The 17,687-nt window shown below is 41.0% G+C and overlaps 1 protein-coding gene across 3 annotated transcripts in view; it reads right to left on the bottom strand.

Moving 5' to 3' along the window:
• FILIP1 (filamin A interacting protein 1) overlaps positions 1-17,196 on the bottom strand; it is a 60,144-nt gene extending 42,948 nt beyond the window's left edge. For all 3 annotated transcript variants that reach the window (XM_053972614.1, XM_053972616.1, XM_053972613.1), the window contains exon 1: positions 16,924-17,196. In XM_053972614.1, the coding sequence (XP_053828589.1) occupies positions 16,924-17,196 (273 nt within the window). The remainder of the gene's footprint in view (positions 1-16,923) is intronic.
• Between the last annotated feature and the right edge of the window lie 491 nt (positions 17,197-17,687).

Below are 17,687 nucleotides of genomic sequence, written 5' to 3'. Positions count from 1 at the left end.
AGACCCCAGCTAACGAGACATGGAAAGTCTGAGCAGATCCTCCCAGCCATGGAGGATGGCTGTGCTGCTGGAGCAGGGGCTGGGAGCAGGGGTGCACCTGTGGCCAAGGGCAGCCTGGAGCTGCCTGCCCCAGCTGGAAGCCCCCAGTTCCAGCAGCATGAGCAAACATCTGGGCATGACGAGACAGCTCTGCGAGACCACCTGGCTGTGAATGAGGAGCATTTTAGGGCTATGCTGTGGACAAACACTTAAGCCAGGGCCCTGTTTCTAATATACTTGCCAACACCTGTTAAGCCATCTGTAAAATGGGGGCAGGGCACCTGCTTGTCTTTCAAGGCATGTTTATGAGGCCATAGTCCAGGGAGAGACTGTAAAACCTACAGGTTTTTGGTGGGCAAAGGGGAGCTCCTGGATTTCCCTAGAGAACATCTTTCCCACAAGTGCAAATGGATGGGGGAGTAGAAGAATGTGGGCATTTTTCTCTTGCCTGCCTTTCTGACAACCTATGTGAGTTTGGGAAGTAAATTAAGCACTAAGGAAAGGTTCAGACATTTAAGAAAAAATCCTTTACAAATCCTGCCCCTATGTAAGCAATGAGTGTTTCAAGATTTATGAACTGACCAACTCTTCACGCTTTTCCATGCTGTTCATAACAGCATTCAATTCATCCCTGTAGCAAATCTTAAATCTTTACCCAGAACCACAGAGGCACCACAGCTCAACAAAACTTAACTTGATTTTAGAATAAGCAAGAAAATAATTTTGGGAAATGGCAAAGACCCTTTCTTTTTTTTTTAATTTAAAACAGTCTAACATGAAAATAAATAATGAACTTCAGGCAAAGATCATGCCATCTAATTAAAAACTAGCCCAATTACACTGTATAACATTTTGTAACCTTAACTAAAGTCTTTGCGCTTGTCTGCAAGATACAAAATGCAAATTGGAATGGTAATTCATGTTATTTCAAAATGAGAGTGGGAAAGGTTCATCACTCATGGATGTTACAACTATGTGAATTATGTGAGCTAGTCTCAAAGAAAGACAGAAGAGCATGTGCACCTCACTACATCACATCCTGAGACTGTGCCTCTCTCATTACAGGAAAAATGTTATTTTAGGCAGGTTCTTGACAGGTTTCAGAATGTATTACTTTTCTCTATTCCTGTAGAAATAACAGGTGTCTTAGTGTCTTCATCACCATGAGGCCAATGCTTCTATACTGAAGAAAAAGCCTTTAAAAATACAATAGGATAGCATGGGAGTATGGAGGAATTCCTAAATATCCAGATTTTATGATGTGTTGTCTTAAGCCCTTTTAGGAAGAGGCAGTTCTGAGGCCATGAGGTTCATCCTGTCCCAATGAGCTGATTTGGTATCCTGCTGTGTGCCTCCCAGCAGGGGCCCTGTGCCACAGGCATGCTCAGGGACAGCACTGTGCAAAGGGAGCACCAGCACAGAGGGATGGGGATGAGGGAGCAGCTCCCTTCTACCCTCTGCTCCAAGGGACACAACCAATCATGTTGAAACGTCTTTTTGTTTTGATTCTGAGCATACAAAGCTTCATGCCCCACACAGCCCTTTCCTCAGGGACAGGCACACCTCAGACCCTATTTGGGAGGGGAGGAGGATGAGTTCATTCTCTCACACTGTAGCTGTTGGACCCCAGATGGCATAATTAAACACTGGCAGGGCTGGGCAGAGCAGACAGAGAGACAGCTCAGGATCAGGGATTTAACACTGTGAATTGGCAGAGCAAAAAGCTGGACTCCAGTCCCTGCAGTGGTTATTTGATACAGGAATAGCTGGTGGAGGCAGCTGCTCTGCCCAGCAAGTGCCCAGGCCCTGTTCAGTTGTGTGCTGCCTGACTTTCCTTCAGGCTTCATTAGTCTGTCATCACTCACTGTTAAAATGGAGCAACTTTAGCACAAGAGAGTAGGAATAAGAGTCCCTGAAGTCCCTGCTAACTAAGACAGGCTTCTGGATGCTGCAGGTTTGGGTCGCCAAAAGCCAGAGGGAATCAAGCCAGAGGGAGCCAAGCCAGGGGAGCGGATGATGCTGAATGGAGGAACTGACACCCCAAGAAGGAAAATAGGAGCCCAAGCTCAGTTCAGAACTTCGAAATAAAAAACCCATTCATTGCTTCATCTTTAAAGGGAAGCAGTGATGTGCCTAGCTCCAAGGGAAGAGGGTAGGACAGTCAGCACTGAACACCCCGTGCTGCAGCCCATGGGGGGGTTCCTAGCCCAGAATCAGGCTGGGTGGCAGCATCCCCAGGGGCACAGTCAGCTGCCCTCTCCTGTACCCCTTCCTGGGTACCCCGCACTCTGCTGGCCCTCGGGATTTGATGACGTTAATGTGGCAGGCTGCCTTTTGCCTTTTCTGGGCTCAGCCATTTCTCCTAGCCTTATCTTTTCAAGGCTATCGGTTAATTCACCAAGTACTTTGTTTCAGTTGTGATAACAGTTTGTGAAAAACAAATGACAAACAGACACGCAGGTTGCTAGGAAGCATTGGACCAAAAAGGGAACCTAATGCTAATAATAAACTGGAGACAAATTTGCTTTTATTTGGTCAGAAACAAGCTCCATCATAGGGAGATTCTGAAGGGCAGCTAACCTATGTCAAAGACATCCAGGCAACATCCATCAGCCTTGGGTTTTGTGAATTCCAGTTAGTCTCTCTAAAACTCCTCAGGATAATATAGAGGGAAGGAGCTGAAACAGCATGCCCGTGCATCTTGTGATTTCATATTTCTCCAGATGACCAATATTCCCCTGAAAGAACTAGAAGAGAAGTCAGATAGAGATGTTTTCTTCCAATGTATAGTGATCTGCAGGAAGCAGACCATTTTCAGAAAACAAGTCAGAATAATCCTGCAGAGGAGCGCTGGGGCTACTTCAAAATTCATACCTGTGAAGAAGCATGAGAGGCTCAAAGTGGGGGGCCCTAGCTAAGAAGAGGGGACTTTGCTGGCAAGCTGTTGCTGCCTATGGGCACCTACTGCTGGTGCCTCCCTTGCCCCAAAGCACAATGCTGTCTTGTGTAAATCGTAAGCTAGGAGACAAACGCAAGGAAGATATTTCAAACTGCAAGTAAACTTGTGTATAACTCACAGAGAGCAGTTTTTAGCTGTTTTGGTAGAAGGAACATGGTATTTGTCACAGGAAAATCATCTCTCAAGTCCTGCTTTTGTTTTGTTTTGTTGGTGCTGTGATGAGAAAGAGCATCCAGGCTTAAGAAGACCGCATATTGCAACAGCTTGTAACACAATGAAACTTATTTGCAAAAGTCCAGAAGACTGCAATTAATCAGAGAAGCTCTTTAAAGTCAAAATACGTAATTTTAAAAATTTACTTTTATTCGTTTTTCATTACTTCAATTGTCCTACAGAAAACTCTGAGCTACCTTTCTGTCTATACTGTTAAGATTATGAGTTCTTGAAAATAAAGGGACTTTTCCATTAATTAAGTGTCCCAAGTATCAGATTCTCTAAGCAGTAGGAGCAATAAAGACAGATTAAAGATGTACTCATTTAACTCCTTCGGTTGCTCCCGCTGATAGAAGAACTGTAAAGTTGAACTATGTCTAAGCCTGTTTTATGCTCACTGGAGGTGCCAAAATCTAAAGGCTGATGACCTCAGTTCTTGAGTCCACCCATGGAGGGCCTGAGATGCTGTGGAGCACTGCTGTCCCACAAAGTTTTGCCTGCTCTCCTTTCCCTCCCCTCTATTCCCCACTCATGAGTGCACTTACCAAAGAGATGGGGTCTGCATTAGTACCTGGGAAATCCAAGACAATGCTTCCTTTCTCTCCTGAGTGCACCCTGCTTGCCCAGATGGAAGGCTGACGTGAGCCCACTCCTCACACACAGGGCTACCCTGAAACACTCACTTTTTGGCAGAATAAAGTAGGACTTTCTTTTGCTCACTGACTTGAGCGGAGCAGGGGGCCGTGTTCCAAACCTCGCTTTACTACATGCCTAGTAAAATATTTAAAAGATATAGAAAGGATGTAAAGAGGTTCCTGCATAAAATTGAAACCATTTAGGAAACAATAGCATGACTCTGCTGCTTGTAAAAGGGGTCCGGCAGCCTAGCAACCAGATTCTTGGTCAATGGAAAGACTGTTGCATGAGCTGGGCGTTCAGACGTGCTTCTTCCTCATGCCCTGCCCTGCCAATTTACCACAGCCCTCTCTGCCCATTCCCACAGTCTTTGGCCTCTCCCATGAGCCTGCTGACAAAACTCAGCACCCACTAAACAGGGAATTTTTGCCACAGGCCATTTGTCACCTGGGAAATGGGACTGAACTGATCAAACTCGTTTCATATAAGGCATCTAGTAAATCGGGGAAAAAATTCAGTTGTATTCAAGATGGGTTAAATGGAGTCGAAGTAATCACCGTCAGCTAGGAGTAAAACCCAACTCAAGATCATTTACCAGTACATGTCCTAAACTCTTCTCCTGATTTTTTTTCCTAAGTCGCCTTCCTGCAAATTTATAGTTTGTCTTTCTCAAAATCAGTTACTGGTAACTGTTACCTTCATAGCTCCACGTCTGGAGGTCTCTAACTGCTTTACACCTAACTACTTTAGAGAAATCTCAATATTTCAGTAACACGACAACAATCCTCTTAATTAGATGAAAGAAGTTTTGAAAATTCAGGAGCAGGAGTAGTGTTTACAAGAAATGCAGTTTATGTAATATTTTGGCAATCTGATATTTCCAGCTTTCGAATATTTCTTTTCTGGTTATGAAGACACTTTATTATACCTACACAAGGAAGTGCACTAAGTAGCAGATGTTTAATATTTATGAAGCTGTATTTTTCTTGCCAGTGATTAATGACAAAAGATAACTATGAAACCACAGACAGGAACCTTTACTTCTACTTGTGTTGTTGTTCCTTGCATTGCATACAGTTCAGGTTATTTATAGCACAACAGCTGCTCTGTTCAGCATCCGAAACTAGATAAGGTCACAGGTTATCCATGTAATGTTGGGGTCTTACCAGTGACTGATTTCCTAAATGCCACTAGGCTTTACAAATATTCCACCTAGAGTTAATAAACATCACACTCAAGGCATCCAGAGGGAGATCAGGAAAATGTTCTCACACTGCTTTCCATGCTATCCAGAACATGATGTGCTGCTATCAGGGCAGGAATAGCCTTATTTCTGAAAAGTTCCATTAGAGACCTCAGAGAGTGGATATCACTATCTTCATTAGTTGATTTTAATGAAAGAAAGCACCTTCAAGCAGGGGTACTCAAACACCTGTATCTGAAAATCTTTCCTAACACTAATCCACTAGTCCCTGTTTAAGACCAGTAACTTCCCTTCATTCTTATCTTAGGAGGAAACAAAAATAATTAGAAGGAAATTGTACTTTCTTAATTTTGTCACATAATACTATAAATATGTACACAGAACGTAATAAAAACTACTCCTGACAGCTGGAATGACACTTTTGTTAAAGGCCTGATTGCTCACTCTAGCCCTTCTATTGTACAAAGCAGGTTTCAAAGCGGGGAGGTTAGATGTTCTATTGCATATTGCATCACACAAGGATCTTTTCGCCAAAAATTCAGTAAATTTTTTTTTCTCCTCTACCAGATATCTGAAGTAGCCTTGTTTGTATCACTCACTCAGTGATGCAAAATGCTGGCTAATTACATAAAATCATAGAATCATAGAAGTCCTGAGTTGGAAGGGACTCATAGAGAATATCAAATCCAAATCCTGGCCCTGCACAGGACAGCCCCGAGAATCACACCATGTGCCAGAGAGCACTGTCCAAACACTTCTTGAGCTCTGTCAGGCTGGTGCTGTGACCCCTTCCCTGGGGAGCTGTTCCAGTGCCCAACCACCCTCTGGGTGAAGAAACCTTTTCCTGATATCCAACCTAAACTTCCCCTGACACAGCTTCAGGCCATTGCCTGGGGTCCTGTCACTGTCACCACAGAGGAGAGATCAGGGTGTGCCTCCTCTTCCCCTGATGAGGAAATTGTAACTGCAGTGAGGTCTCTTCTCAGTCTTCTCCAGACTGAACAAACCAAGGGACCCCAGCTGCTCTATGGCTTCCCCTCTAAACCCTTCACCATCTTCACAGCTGTTTTTTGGACATGCTCTAATAGCTTTATATCTTTCTTATATTGTGGCACCAAAACTACACACTCAAGTCAAAGTAAGGCTGCACCAGGAACATGAATACATCAGGGTTTTTTGCATGGAAGACTTTATGTACAGCAAAGCTTTTTTAACACCTTTCATCTTAGCTTAATTTCCTAATACTTGAAACTGTGGATTTCACTTGCATGAATTTAACTTTTCTGTATTCAAGTCTAGGTACATGATGTACTCTGGAGGCAGAGATTACTTCAGTGATGAAATATCTGAAAAATCACTGTTGATTTTGTACAAAGGGTAAGTGAAATATATATCCAGAAATACAAATGAACCCTCATACTCTGTTCAATACCCTGAGGATATTGAACAGAGTATGAGGGTTCATTCAATACCCTGAGGATATTGAACAGAACTGTCCTGTCTTCTCCACACCGTGCAGAACTTTCTGTCTGTGTATGAAGCCTTTGGAGCTCTACACTGTCTTTAATTTTATTATGCTTTATCTTGTGATAGCTCAGAAAGCTCTTCTAAAATCAATACTGGAGAAGAGGCACATGATAGACCAGCTCAGCCACTGCATAAATCTTCTGAAGTGGCTCCAGAAGAATTACATCAGAAATTAATTTGGCCTCTTATGTTTGAAAAAGTCCCTGCTAAAGATTGCAGAGCTGAGGAGAAGCAGCACTGAGCAATGTATTACTTCTTCCAGCAAGCCTCGAAACAGATCAAATGAGCACTAGAAGACATCTGTCTGTTATTTCCTGCCCACACAGCTTTGTTCTGCTTTATTGCCAGAGCGCTCCATGGATGATGTCACTTTTTTCTGAAGAAAACAGGCCACCAGAGCCTTTCACTGACATAATTAATTATCTGTAGTCTGGGCCACAGCCAGCAAAATTCCCATGGCAAGGCCCTGAGAAGTATTAACTCCACACTGCTTGATGTTTTCAGAATTATTATGCTCTGGGATACCCTGTCTTGTCTTTTCACACTGAAAGAGTGCTTTGCTTGATATTATCAAGCCATGGGGAAGTTACTGCAGCATATAGAATTACAGTGTCAGGATCCAGTCAGCACAGGAGACACCAGGGCAGGGGGTCACTGTCAAGATATGTGCATGACTCTGCATGTTGGGATATGTTCTACATGCTCCAGCAATGCCTCACAATGGCTAAACCCGCTGTTTTGCATTTGCTGTATCCAGTCATAGAGTTTTTGTCTCAGCCAGCATTAACTGTACAATATTTTTCACATGGCCTGAAACCCAGCAGCAAGCAGAAACCACAGACTGATCCAACTAGCCATCAAGTTGCCATGTTCCTTTTGTAACCAGAACTTATTTTGTCATCCGTTAGAAGCGCTTTAGGAGGAAAACAAAAGTGATTAATGAAAGGGCAATAACAGGAAAAGCATTTATTTTCCTCTTTCTTCTCTTATCATCTGGCCCTATTAGTAAGTCTGGACCAAGACACAAGAGACCCATGGATCAAGAACCTCTTTCTTATGCTTCACACATAAAATGAACCCCACTATGCTCCAATTTCCATTCCATAAAGGAAATAATATTTCTCATGAATGAGATTTAATTTCCAAGTACATAGAAGATCTAGAAATGCTGTGAATGCTACAAAAAATATGGCACTCTGACATCAATATCATTGTTCTCCTATTAATTTTCCCCCATTTGTTATATTTTATTTTCTCCAGGTATAGGTTCTTCTGTACTATCATCCAATTTGTTGAAATCCATTAGAATCTAAAAGGTATCTTCATTAGACGTGTAACTCATCTTGTCTAAATTGCTCCTTGCAAGTGCTATATTGGCAATATAAAGAACAGAAGCATCTGAAATTAGATGCTCTGACTTGAATTTCAGGGATGCACTTCAAGCTGCTGCTGTGAGTACCCTGTCTCCAAGAGGAACAAATCAGCCCAGGCATTTTTTTTTCCTACAGTGATCTTGCTGCCTTCTGGCAGGAACAAGCACACAAGGAGCAGGATGAGCAAGACAAGCTGGAGCCAGCAGGGTGAAGTCAGAGGCAATCCTTCTGCCTCCTCTGTGGAGACAGGAGCATGTGGGACACTAACAGACCTAAGTCTGTGTACATGTGTAATAAACTGTATACACAGCTTTCTCTTGTCCAAGCATTTTGTTGGCTTCAACACGATGTTTTTGAGTACTCTGTGCTGCACAAGGCACATCCAAGTTACTGATGGCTGATGAATGGGTAAGAACAGTAGGACTGCATTACAGCAAGCACACACCAGTACAATTATTGGAATGGAGTTGTCAGAGGAAATGAGGGAAGTGGCCAAACTCTGAGTATGAAGCATCTAGGGCGGGTGGGCAATGAAAGGTGCAAGAGTGAGAGCTCCAAGCCATGCCCATGATGCCCTCAGTTGTCTCCAAAATCCCCCTGATTCCCCCCAGTGTCTGTCCTTCCCTTTGCCCTCCCCAAGCCCCACTTGAAGACATCCTTTCCCCTCTCTATCCTCCCACTGCACTCCAGGAATGACTCTGAAGCCCTTCAAAATACTATATTACCTGAACTGCTGAGATTGCCCAAGCCAATACTGGAGAATTGGGGTTTCATATTTGCATCAATAATTCTGTTTCTGATTTGTTTATACTTGAAGGTGACAAATGTCTGGAAGTTACCATGCAACTGTATTTCAGTTAGTTCAGTTCCACTCATTTTTTTGGCATGGAAGAGTTGATGCTAATTTTTTGCACAGGAAACCAATCATTTCCAGGGTAAGAAAGACATCACTTGCAAAATCCAAACCCTTTGTGTCTCAGGAAAGGACTTCCCTCTATAGTGCCTCCCTCAGCTGTGCATCATTTTGGGTGCCACCCTCTGAAATAAGTCAGAGTTTTTCTTTTGGACATCACGCAAACACTCAAGGCAGCAATTTTGTAAGATGTGGCAAGGCACAGGATGGTCAGTAGGACCTGCAGTTTTCTATGTGAAAATGTTACATTTCTCTCACTTTAGTCAACCAATAGGTGGAGCCTTTAACCCTAGAAACAAGACATTTTCTCAGCCATGTTATCACAATGATTATGTAAAGATTTATATTTGCATTTATTAAAGCTTGTTTTGGATAAAAAATAATCTGTTTTGCTCTCAAGAGCTTATCTGATCCTCAGCTAGAGGACAACAGACAAAAACTTAATAAACACAGAACTGGGGCAGCAAAGTTAATAAAAACAGGTTCATCTACCTCTGCAATGTTAAATTAACAACTGGTGACTCAGAGTACTGGACAGCATTATGACACATAAAACATATGCTCATTGCAAGCTCTCCAAAGAATCCCAGATATTTTAAAGCCAGAAAGCTCATGCATTTAACATTGATTGCAAAATGATTGGCCATGTGCTCTCCCACAGAGTGAATGTTCAAGAAAAATGAGAAAAGATACAAACCTCCTCATTGCTATTGCACTGAATATACAATTTCTAGTAAGTAAATGTAAAGAAAAATAAAAATAAATAGTCAAATTATGTCATTATTTAAAACTAATTTTTAAAAGTTTGCAAGATAAGATCAGTTTGGAACAAAACCAAGACTTAAAAAGCTGGTTGTGGGCAATTCTGTTCTGTTTTGAACAGAAGACCAAGAATTTTTGGAAAAAAAAACCCAAACTGTTCATACTCTTCCTTCCACTCTAGATAAGATGTTCAATGGATCAGAGACACTTGCCAATTATTCCTCTCTCTTCTGATCCTTCAAGCCTAACACAACAGATACAGCACTGTTAAGTACAGCTCAGGCATTACTAGAGAAGGATGTTAAAATATCTTTGTGAAAGAGGTCTTCAGCCTACAGCTGTCCAGTGACAGTGACATTTCACTGAGGATCGTTACTGTGAAAAGCATACATGTAATTCTAAAGCAATTTTAGTACTGAAGAGATGGCTGGCTCTCATCCCTACAGTTGATAGTACCTCTGCCCTGTATTTCAGATGGAGCGGGAAATTGCCTAAATAGCACAATTTAACTATATTCCAGTATACTCTCTTACCTTTGGGTTTTTTTTCCCTCTCACAAAACAGCCAGGTTCTATTTTAAAATTGATGATTTTGGGATTTGCTAGACAAGTTCTTCTTACCTCCTGTGGTACGTTCTGCGCTTTGCACAGCAGCAAATGCAAGCTACAGAAAATAAACCATACTATTCTGGAAAAAATTAATCTCTGGTTATAAATTATTCAATAAAAATAGAAGAGAGCATCTATGGTCTGAAAACGTGTTGTTGTTTTTTTTTTGTTGTTGGGTTTTTTTTGGGTTTTTTTTGGTTTTTTTGTTTTTTTGGTGCTGCAAAAGCATTCTTCACCAGGAAACACAAACAAACCAGGGTTCAGTAAGAGAGGAGAGAATTTTTTAACTCATTGTACTGATATGCCAGACATTTTTAGGGTTTGTTTTTAGGCTCTTATTTTGCTATACTGTGGATACCATCATTCCCTTCATTTTCTTGCCCTTTTTGTGCCCACTTTCCATGTCTCTAGCTTGGCTCCATTTATCTCTGTTGTATTCCCCTTTTGCTTACACTCTTTTTCTTCTATTGCCCAGCCTCTTTCCCCTCATTCCATTCTGCTTAAGTCACCTCTCCCTCCTCACATTAACCCTATCTTCTCTTTTTCCCTGTAGCTCTGTACTTGCCAAGGTTTTTCCCGTGGGGAATTTGTATTTCATCTATGATATGCTCATAAACCCTAAATTATTTCAATTCAATCAACAAGACTTCACAGATACCCTACATGCACTTTTCTCTGGCTTTGCCTGTTCTTTCTGCCTTGGCTCATCTGCGGTTTGTTCATCTGTGCTATTTTGCTAATGACCATTTGAAAACTCTTTCTCTTCACTGCTATCTCTGGTGCCAAGGCAGCTTGCCTCAGCTTTCTCTTCTGATTTCTGTACCTGCACAAGAAACACATCTGGTTTCTACCCACCTATCTATCCCACATTCCTCGCTTGAGCTTTCAGGCTTGAGCTTTTTCAGCTTTTAAATAAATATTAAATATTAAATATTTGTTTAATAAATATTAATATTTATTAATATTAATAAATTAGTATTTATTAATATTTATTAGTATTTATTAATATTAATGCAAGAGTATTAAAAAAAGGGCACCAAAGAAAAATAAATACGTTTGTACAGTGTTTTTTAACTAAACAACTAGGTGGCTCTCCCAGTGTTGTTAGAATGTCTTGGAAAAGTCAATTCAAAAGCGATTTGAGGCATTACATGCAAGTTTACACATTGCAGCAAGAGGAAAAAGAGACAGAGAGAAAAACATCACAACAACAGCTACAGAGTCAAATTCTCTTGCTTATACTAGTCAGACTGACAAGTGATGGGAAGGCCAAGTAATGCCATGCCTTAAGAGAAAGGCAAGTATGAAACCAAATGCACAAGGCACTAGGGAGCTCTCTCCTACAGCAAGCACCATGTGCAGTTCCAGCTACAGACACCAAGAAGGGTGAACCCGGGGTGTAACTGCTGCTGGTCAAGGGGTGATGAGGATGTGGAGAGCCTATTTTGCCAGAGGAAATGGAAAGGATGTGCTATGGCTAGCACAGCAAAAACAAAGGCTCAGAGGATGCAAGGCTCCCGTCTACAAACACATCAGGCATTAAAGGCAGGAGGAGAGAGGTGGATTTTCAAAGCAGGATCACTGTACAGCAGAGTTTCATAAAGGTTTCACTAGGCACAATTAAAATTGCTTCAGAAATCAAAAGGGAAAAATCAGATAAACATTAAAGATTTTCAGTTCTGGGACTATTTTCCAAAAGGAGTAGTCAAAGTAAACAACCTACCTAATCTTAAAACACAGCTTACTAAGTTAACAACAAAGGTTAAAGGGAGCATTTGGCTAAAAAATTAGATGATGGGATTTGATATACAGTAGATTTTCTACAATTTTGTCTCCAGAATTCTCAGGTCAGTCAATGCATTTGCAGTATAAGGATGAGGGAAGCCATAAGGATGAGGGAAGTGACAAAAAGGTAGAGTAAGAGAAAAGGTCACAACTAGAAAAATAAAGAAGGGAAGAAAAGTGAATAGGGAAATTTAGATCTTAGGAAAAAGAGCTGAACAGAGCAATTATGGAATAAAATGTATTATATAATATGTAGCCCTAAAAAGGGAAAGAAAGTAGAAAGCAGAAAGATGGAAACAGTAAAGAATTTTCCTTTCCTTTGCATTTACATAGTTTTCTACTAGAAAGACAGACAGAAAAATACTAAAATACCTTTTAAAATGTTGAAATGCAATGGGTAGTTCATCACCTATACATTTGTGAGTTAATTGACTTTGTTAGGAGAGAGGATTTTCCTGGTGGCAGGGCGTGCAGCCACTGGTACCAAAGTGTTTCATAAGGACCTTACCAGGGAGAACAAAACCCAGAGTCCTCTGCTAACCTTTCCCTGATCCTCCCAGGTTGAGAAGAAAGTCTTGCAGCCCACCTGAAGGTGGCTCCTCCTGTCTCTGTTGGATGAAAGAGCTCCTTCCCCCATGACTGTCTTGTTTCAGCCACCAGCAAGCAGCCTCCCATACCTGCCCTTCAGTAAGCTATTGCCCTGGCACCTCCTGTAAGCACTCAATTAACCATTAAATGCAGTCTTGATTAAATACTTGTAAGGAAGGGACTTCTTTGACAGCACAGTGATTTGGTGTCTCCTTTTGAGCAAGGGATGCTATAGAAAGAGGTTTACCACAGAATAGCTGCTACACAGTGTTTCCCTTCAAATATCAAACCAAACCCAGTGTTACATTGGACCATTTGGAAGTCTGAGGACTTGTCAGAAATTGTGTCTTTTGTTTAATTTACATATTCCTTGTATATTTCACATACTGCTCCTCAAGACATCACATTTCACATATTGCCCATCTGCACCCTCTGGTCTGCAGCAGAGGAAATGTGCAGCTGGCAACTTAACATGTATTTCCTTTACAGCCCATGGCTGCATGGCTTTGAGGAGCTCTGCTCCTCAACAGTGCCAGGCTCTCAGGAAACATTTCCCTCAACCCTAAAGCATGCAAGGGACCTAGACAGGAATGAGGGGGTGAGCTGCAGGGGATGAATGCCACATTGGCACTGGAGAAACACAGTAAAACATGCACTATAATAAAGGCCTTGAGTGGAAAAGTTGCTCCTTTTTGAATTGGTGTGAAATATAGGAAATTGTCTCCCAAGCTTAAATTGTCCCTCCAGCAATAGGCACACAATCTGGGTAAGAAATTATTTTTCTTGAAAAACCAAATGATTTGTAGTGAAATGTTGTCTTTATAAATATTCTTTTATTATTGTGGGTTTTTTCCCCAAACATGCAATAAAAGAGTGAGTCGTAAACATGTAGGAATACTCCTCCTCATTTCCTTTTGGGCCCCCAGTCAGGAAATGTTGAAAATCAGTGTTGGTATTGCTGAAGATTAATGGCTGCTGCTCAGAAACCATACAGAAAGAGAGTATGTTCCTGCCAGGACAAATACATAGGCAATTGGACAAAAATCTGTGAACCACAGACAGTACTATATCATCATTGTAAAGATCCACACTGCCTGCCCTGCTCTGTAATTAATAATATTCACATGTGGGTTTGACTGAAATCACTGTAACAACCAGGCAAATTAATGCCATGCATTTGTGGTCCAATTTATTTTACTGGTATTTGAAGTTTTCTTTTCAAATCAGCTTCACAGTATTTAAAAATTAGAATTTTTTTTCCAGGTATAGGAAGCAATCTTTCATGGATTTTTTGCCACTATATGTTCAATATGGGTTTAAAGACCATGTAATCACTACTTTTTTTATATGAGCAGTTAGATCTCACAAGAGAAAATACACTCCACCGAGCTATAGGGCCATTAAAATAAATCCCTGTCATCAGTTCATTTGCTTCCCACTCTCCTTCAGAGAGGCTGTACTTAAGAGCTCTCCTGCCATGTATATTGGGACACATTCTCATCACCGCAGCTTCTGTAAACTTTTTCTTCCCTTTTGTTTTCTTACAAAATAAGGCATAGGCTATGGTTACCCCAGATGTTTATGAAAAGCTTTCCTTCTCTGTATTCAGTAAATGCACAGGGTCCAGCCAGGAAACATGAAGACAGGCAGAGCCGAGTCCAACTTGGAGCTAAAGCACAAGCAAGCTACCTGAGGGTGTTATAATTTTAAAAACCAATCAAGGTAGAAATAAGGACATAAATATAATTTCCAGGGCATCTCTCCCTGGTTTTCTGGCACGTTTGACTTCAAAATGAAGAGCATCAAGTTGTGAAGTAAGTGCTCAGTATTGATACCAAGATCAATGTGGTGTGGGTCTGTGTTGTCAGATGATGTGAGTAGTGAACTAAGCACATGATGCATATGAATACATTACCAGTTTACCCTGCTAACCCACAGTTCTCATGGTCACAGATTACCTCCCATGGTTTAGCTCGCTGTTTGAGGGTTCCAAGACAGTGTCACCCTCGTGGTACGGGCATAAGATGCCCCCTGCTCATGGTTGAGTAAACAATTATGGTATTTTATCCCATTTTTTTATTCAGAAAATAATGCATCTCCCTACAAGTACAGCCTGATGTTAGTCTCAAAACAAAATCTTCTTACATATGCCTAGATAATGTTTGTTTTGCCAGAATTGAAATTGCTTCAAAGTAAACCCACAATATGATTTGTCAGTCCAACAAAATGCCAGCCAGCCACCAGAAATGTCTGAAAATATCTGAAAATAAAAAGCCATGAAATGACTCAGTGCATTAGGTCACTGTGACAGCCAGGAGGTAATACCAGAGTATTTACTTTGGCTGAAGCCTTCCTTGGCTCATCTTCCTTTGTAGTGTTAAAGCCAGGCTCTCATCTCAAGCCAAAGTGCTGTACCTTGCCCACTTCAGAAATGGGTCAACACAGGTACCAGGGAAATAACTAAAATGGGGGGTTTGACATGAAATTAAAAACTTGTGTGGATTAAAAAGAATTACTCTCTTCCCTGCCCGTCTGCGAGGAGCAGAAGAACAGATGCACTCTACCAGTGTGGGTGTCCCCATACCCTCCTGCCAGCCAGGAAGCTTCAGCAGTGCCTGGCATCTCTTTGGGGTCTGTATGTATGACAAACCCTAAAAGTATTGTCCAGGATCTATTCCCATCATCCCCATAGGGATAATGAGAACATGAGCAGTCCAAAGCTTGTGTGACTACTCCACAAAGTGAAAGACTATGGTGAAGAACAGGAGAACTACTCAAGCAATAAAGACCACATTTATTGCCACACAGGAAACATTAGTGACTTTCTTCACCTCCCCTTTCCAGACCACAAAGGTGACTTCAGGGTAAATCTTTGAGAATAACATGAGCATGATACATTTGTATTGAGGTTTGGCTCTGTTCACCACAGAAGCTGCACGCTAGCTCCATCTCTATGGAAATTACATATACAAGTTTTTGAATAAAGTCAAATGAAGCATAGTAAAAATGGTTACTTTTCTGTAATGGTAATTTATTTTTTCCTCTGCAAAACTGCATTCAACATATTTTCTTCCTTTTTTTTTTTTCCCTGCAGCTTGTCATTGTAAAATGACCATTCTCTGTCTTTGACAAAATTATTTATTATGAATGCATATGTGTTGTAACTTGACAGTAGTTTCTGACAAACTAGAGGTGAATCATGTGCAGAAAAAGTGATACTTAATGATACTTACTGAGATGGAATCTCAGAGTTGTGCTAATGGTGATTCGTGTACCAAAATTAACAGAACATTTGCTTATAATCAGATAAGATGGTAACATGTTCAACATTAAAGTAATAATGTTATCAATGTGGGTTTCAGGGGAAAAGTAAAGCCTTCTATGAAAAGCTAAACAGTAATCGTTAATTGGAATAAAGGGATTAAGACAAAATGTTTTCACACAGGTTGGGTGGCTTTTTTCTGCTTGTCCATGGTTTCAGTGAGAAAGGTCACTAAAGTACAAGCAGTCCTACTACAAAAGGGGATAAGTTTTGAAAAGCCACAAGTCTTCATACTGACTTTTTGAAATACCACATTTCAGCTTCTTATTTTGAAATTCTCTGGAGGCTCACGCTACAGAGAGTGCAATGATGTATTAGCATTAAAGAGAATCTCAAAACTGGATGGACATTTGGGGACAAGTGCAAAATCTGGCTGACTGCCATCAAGGTCTTACTACTGGGCTGAATTAACATGCAAACCAGGACAACTGAGAAAACTTTCAAGCAAGCACTACTCCATGAAATAAAACTAATGGATCTTTGAAAGGCAAGGAATGTGCAAAGCACCGGACTCCAGAAATCAGACAAGACAGGCAGAGCTTTGGCTGAGGCCTCAGTAACATCTAAATATGCAGAAGTTCCAGGGGACATCCTAAGTCCATTTTCAGTATTCCTGACTTGTATATTTGCCTCTTGAATATTTTCAATAATGATTGTAATTACATTCCCTATATTTACTTGTCTTCCCCCCACTCCCTTCTTCCCACCTACCACTGATTCCCCTGTGGTTGTTTTCAGCCTCACCTGCAGATCCACATTTGTTTGTCAGGTGTTTCTTTGACAGGTGTTTATAATTTATCTTGCTTGGGTAGCTGCAGTGGTAAATGAAACATCACTTAAAACTATGACTGTTAAACACCAGCTACCACTGCTCTCTCCTTGTGGTCCTTTGCCTTAAATATGGATGTTCCTGTCAGTTCAGCCCTGTGCTCTTTGGACAACCTAAAAATAGATAGGTACATAGAAAATATGGTTTAGAAGATCTTTAATTTACCTGCAATTCTCCTTCCATTATACTGAGTAGCTTTATCAAGTCTTCTTTAGAAAGCTCTATGGACTTCTTGTTCTTTCGCTCACTAGGACCGGGTGATTTTGAGTGCCGTTTGACAGTTGCTGAAACCATGACCTCATCTTCCTTCCGATGAGGTTTGTTCTTTTTCTTGGCGTCCTCCTGAAGTTTTTCATTCTCTGCGTGGCTGATGACAGGCTTGGAACTGGAGAAGTGCCCGTTAGACGAGCTTTCTCCACCTTGGTTTCGGGACCTCATCCCTGCCTAGAAAGAAACAAACATAAAGATGCATTTATAAACAAAATTACTTACAAAAAAAGAAAGCCACAGTGGAAATACTGCCTTTGGTAAGAACAACTGTCTTCTAAAAAGTGGAGAATACTGTCATGCTCAAGGGACTGTGGTAGAAAGCTCAACCATTCCAACAACTCTGTGTGTGGCAGAGAGTCCTGAGGTAAGGTTAGCCATCTTTTTCAGCAAGCCAAATGCTGATACAAGTTTAAATGTATGGAACTTAAAATTGATGTGGGACAACATGTTCCAGTGTTTTATTTTCTTCAGCTGACATGTTGATCACTCACAATTCAGCACTACAAAACAAAGCAGGTTGTCAACTAGATCTTATTTTAACATGTGCATTACTTGAGAAACAGAAATGGAATTAAATTTTTGAAAAGCATATTGCTGAAGTATAAATTCTCTACGAGTGTGCAGTGCCAATGCATGACAAATGCCAGTCTGCTGTTTCT

This window comes from Vidua macroura, chromosome 3 (assembly GCF_024509145.1).
Source record: "Vidua macroura isolate BioBank_ID:100142 chromosome 3, ASM2450914v1, whole genome shotgun sequence".
NCBI lineage: Eukaryota > Metazoa > Chordata > Aves > Passeriformes > Viduidae > Vidua > Vidua macroura.
Note: the sequence above shows the minus strand (reverse complement) of the source record. Positions and strands in the feature narration are given on the sequence as shown.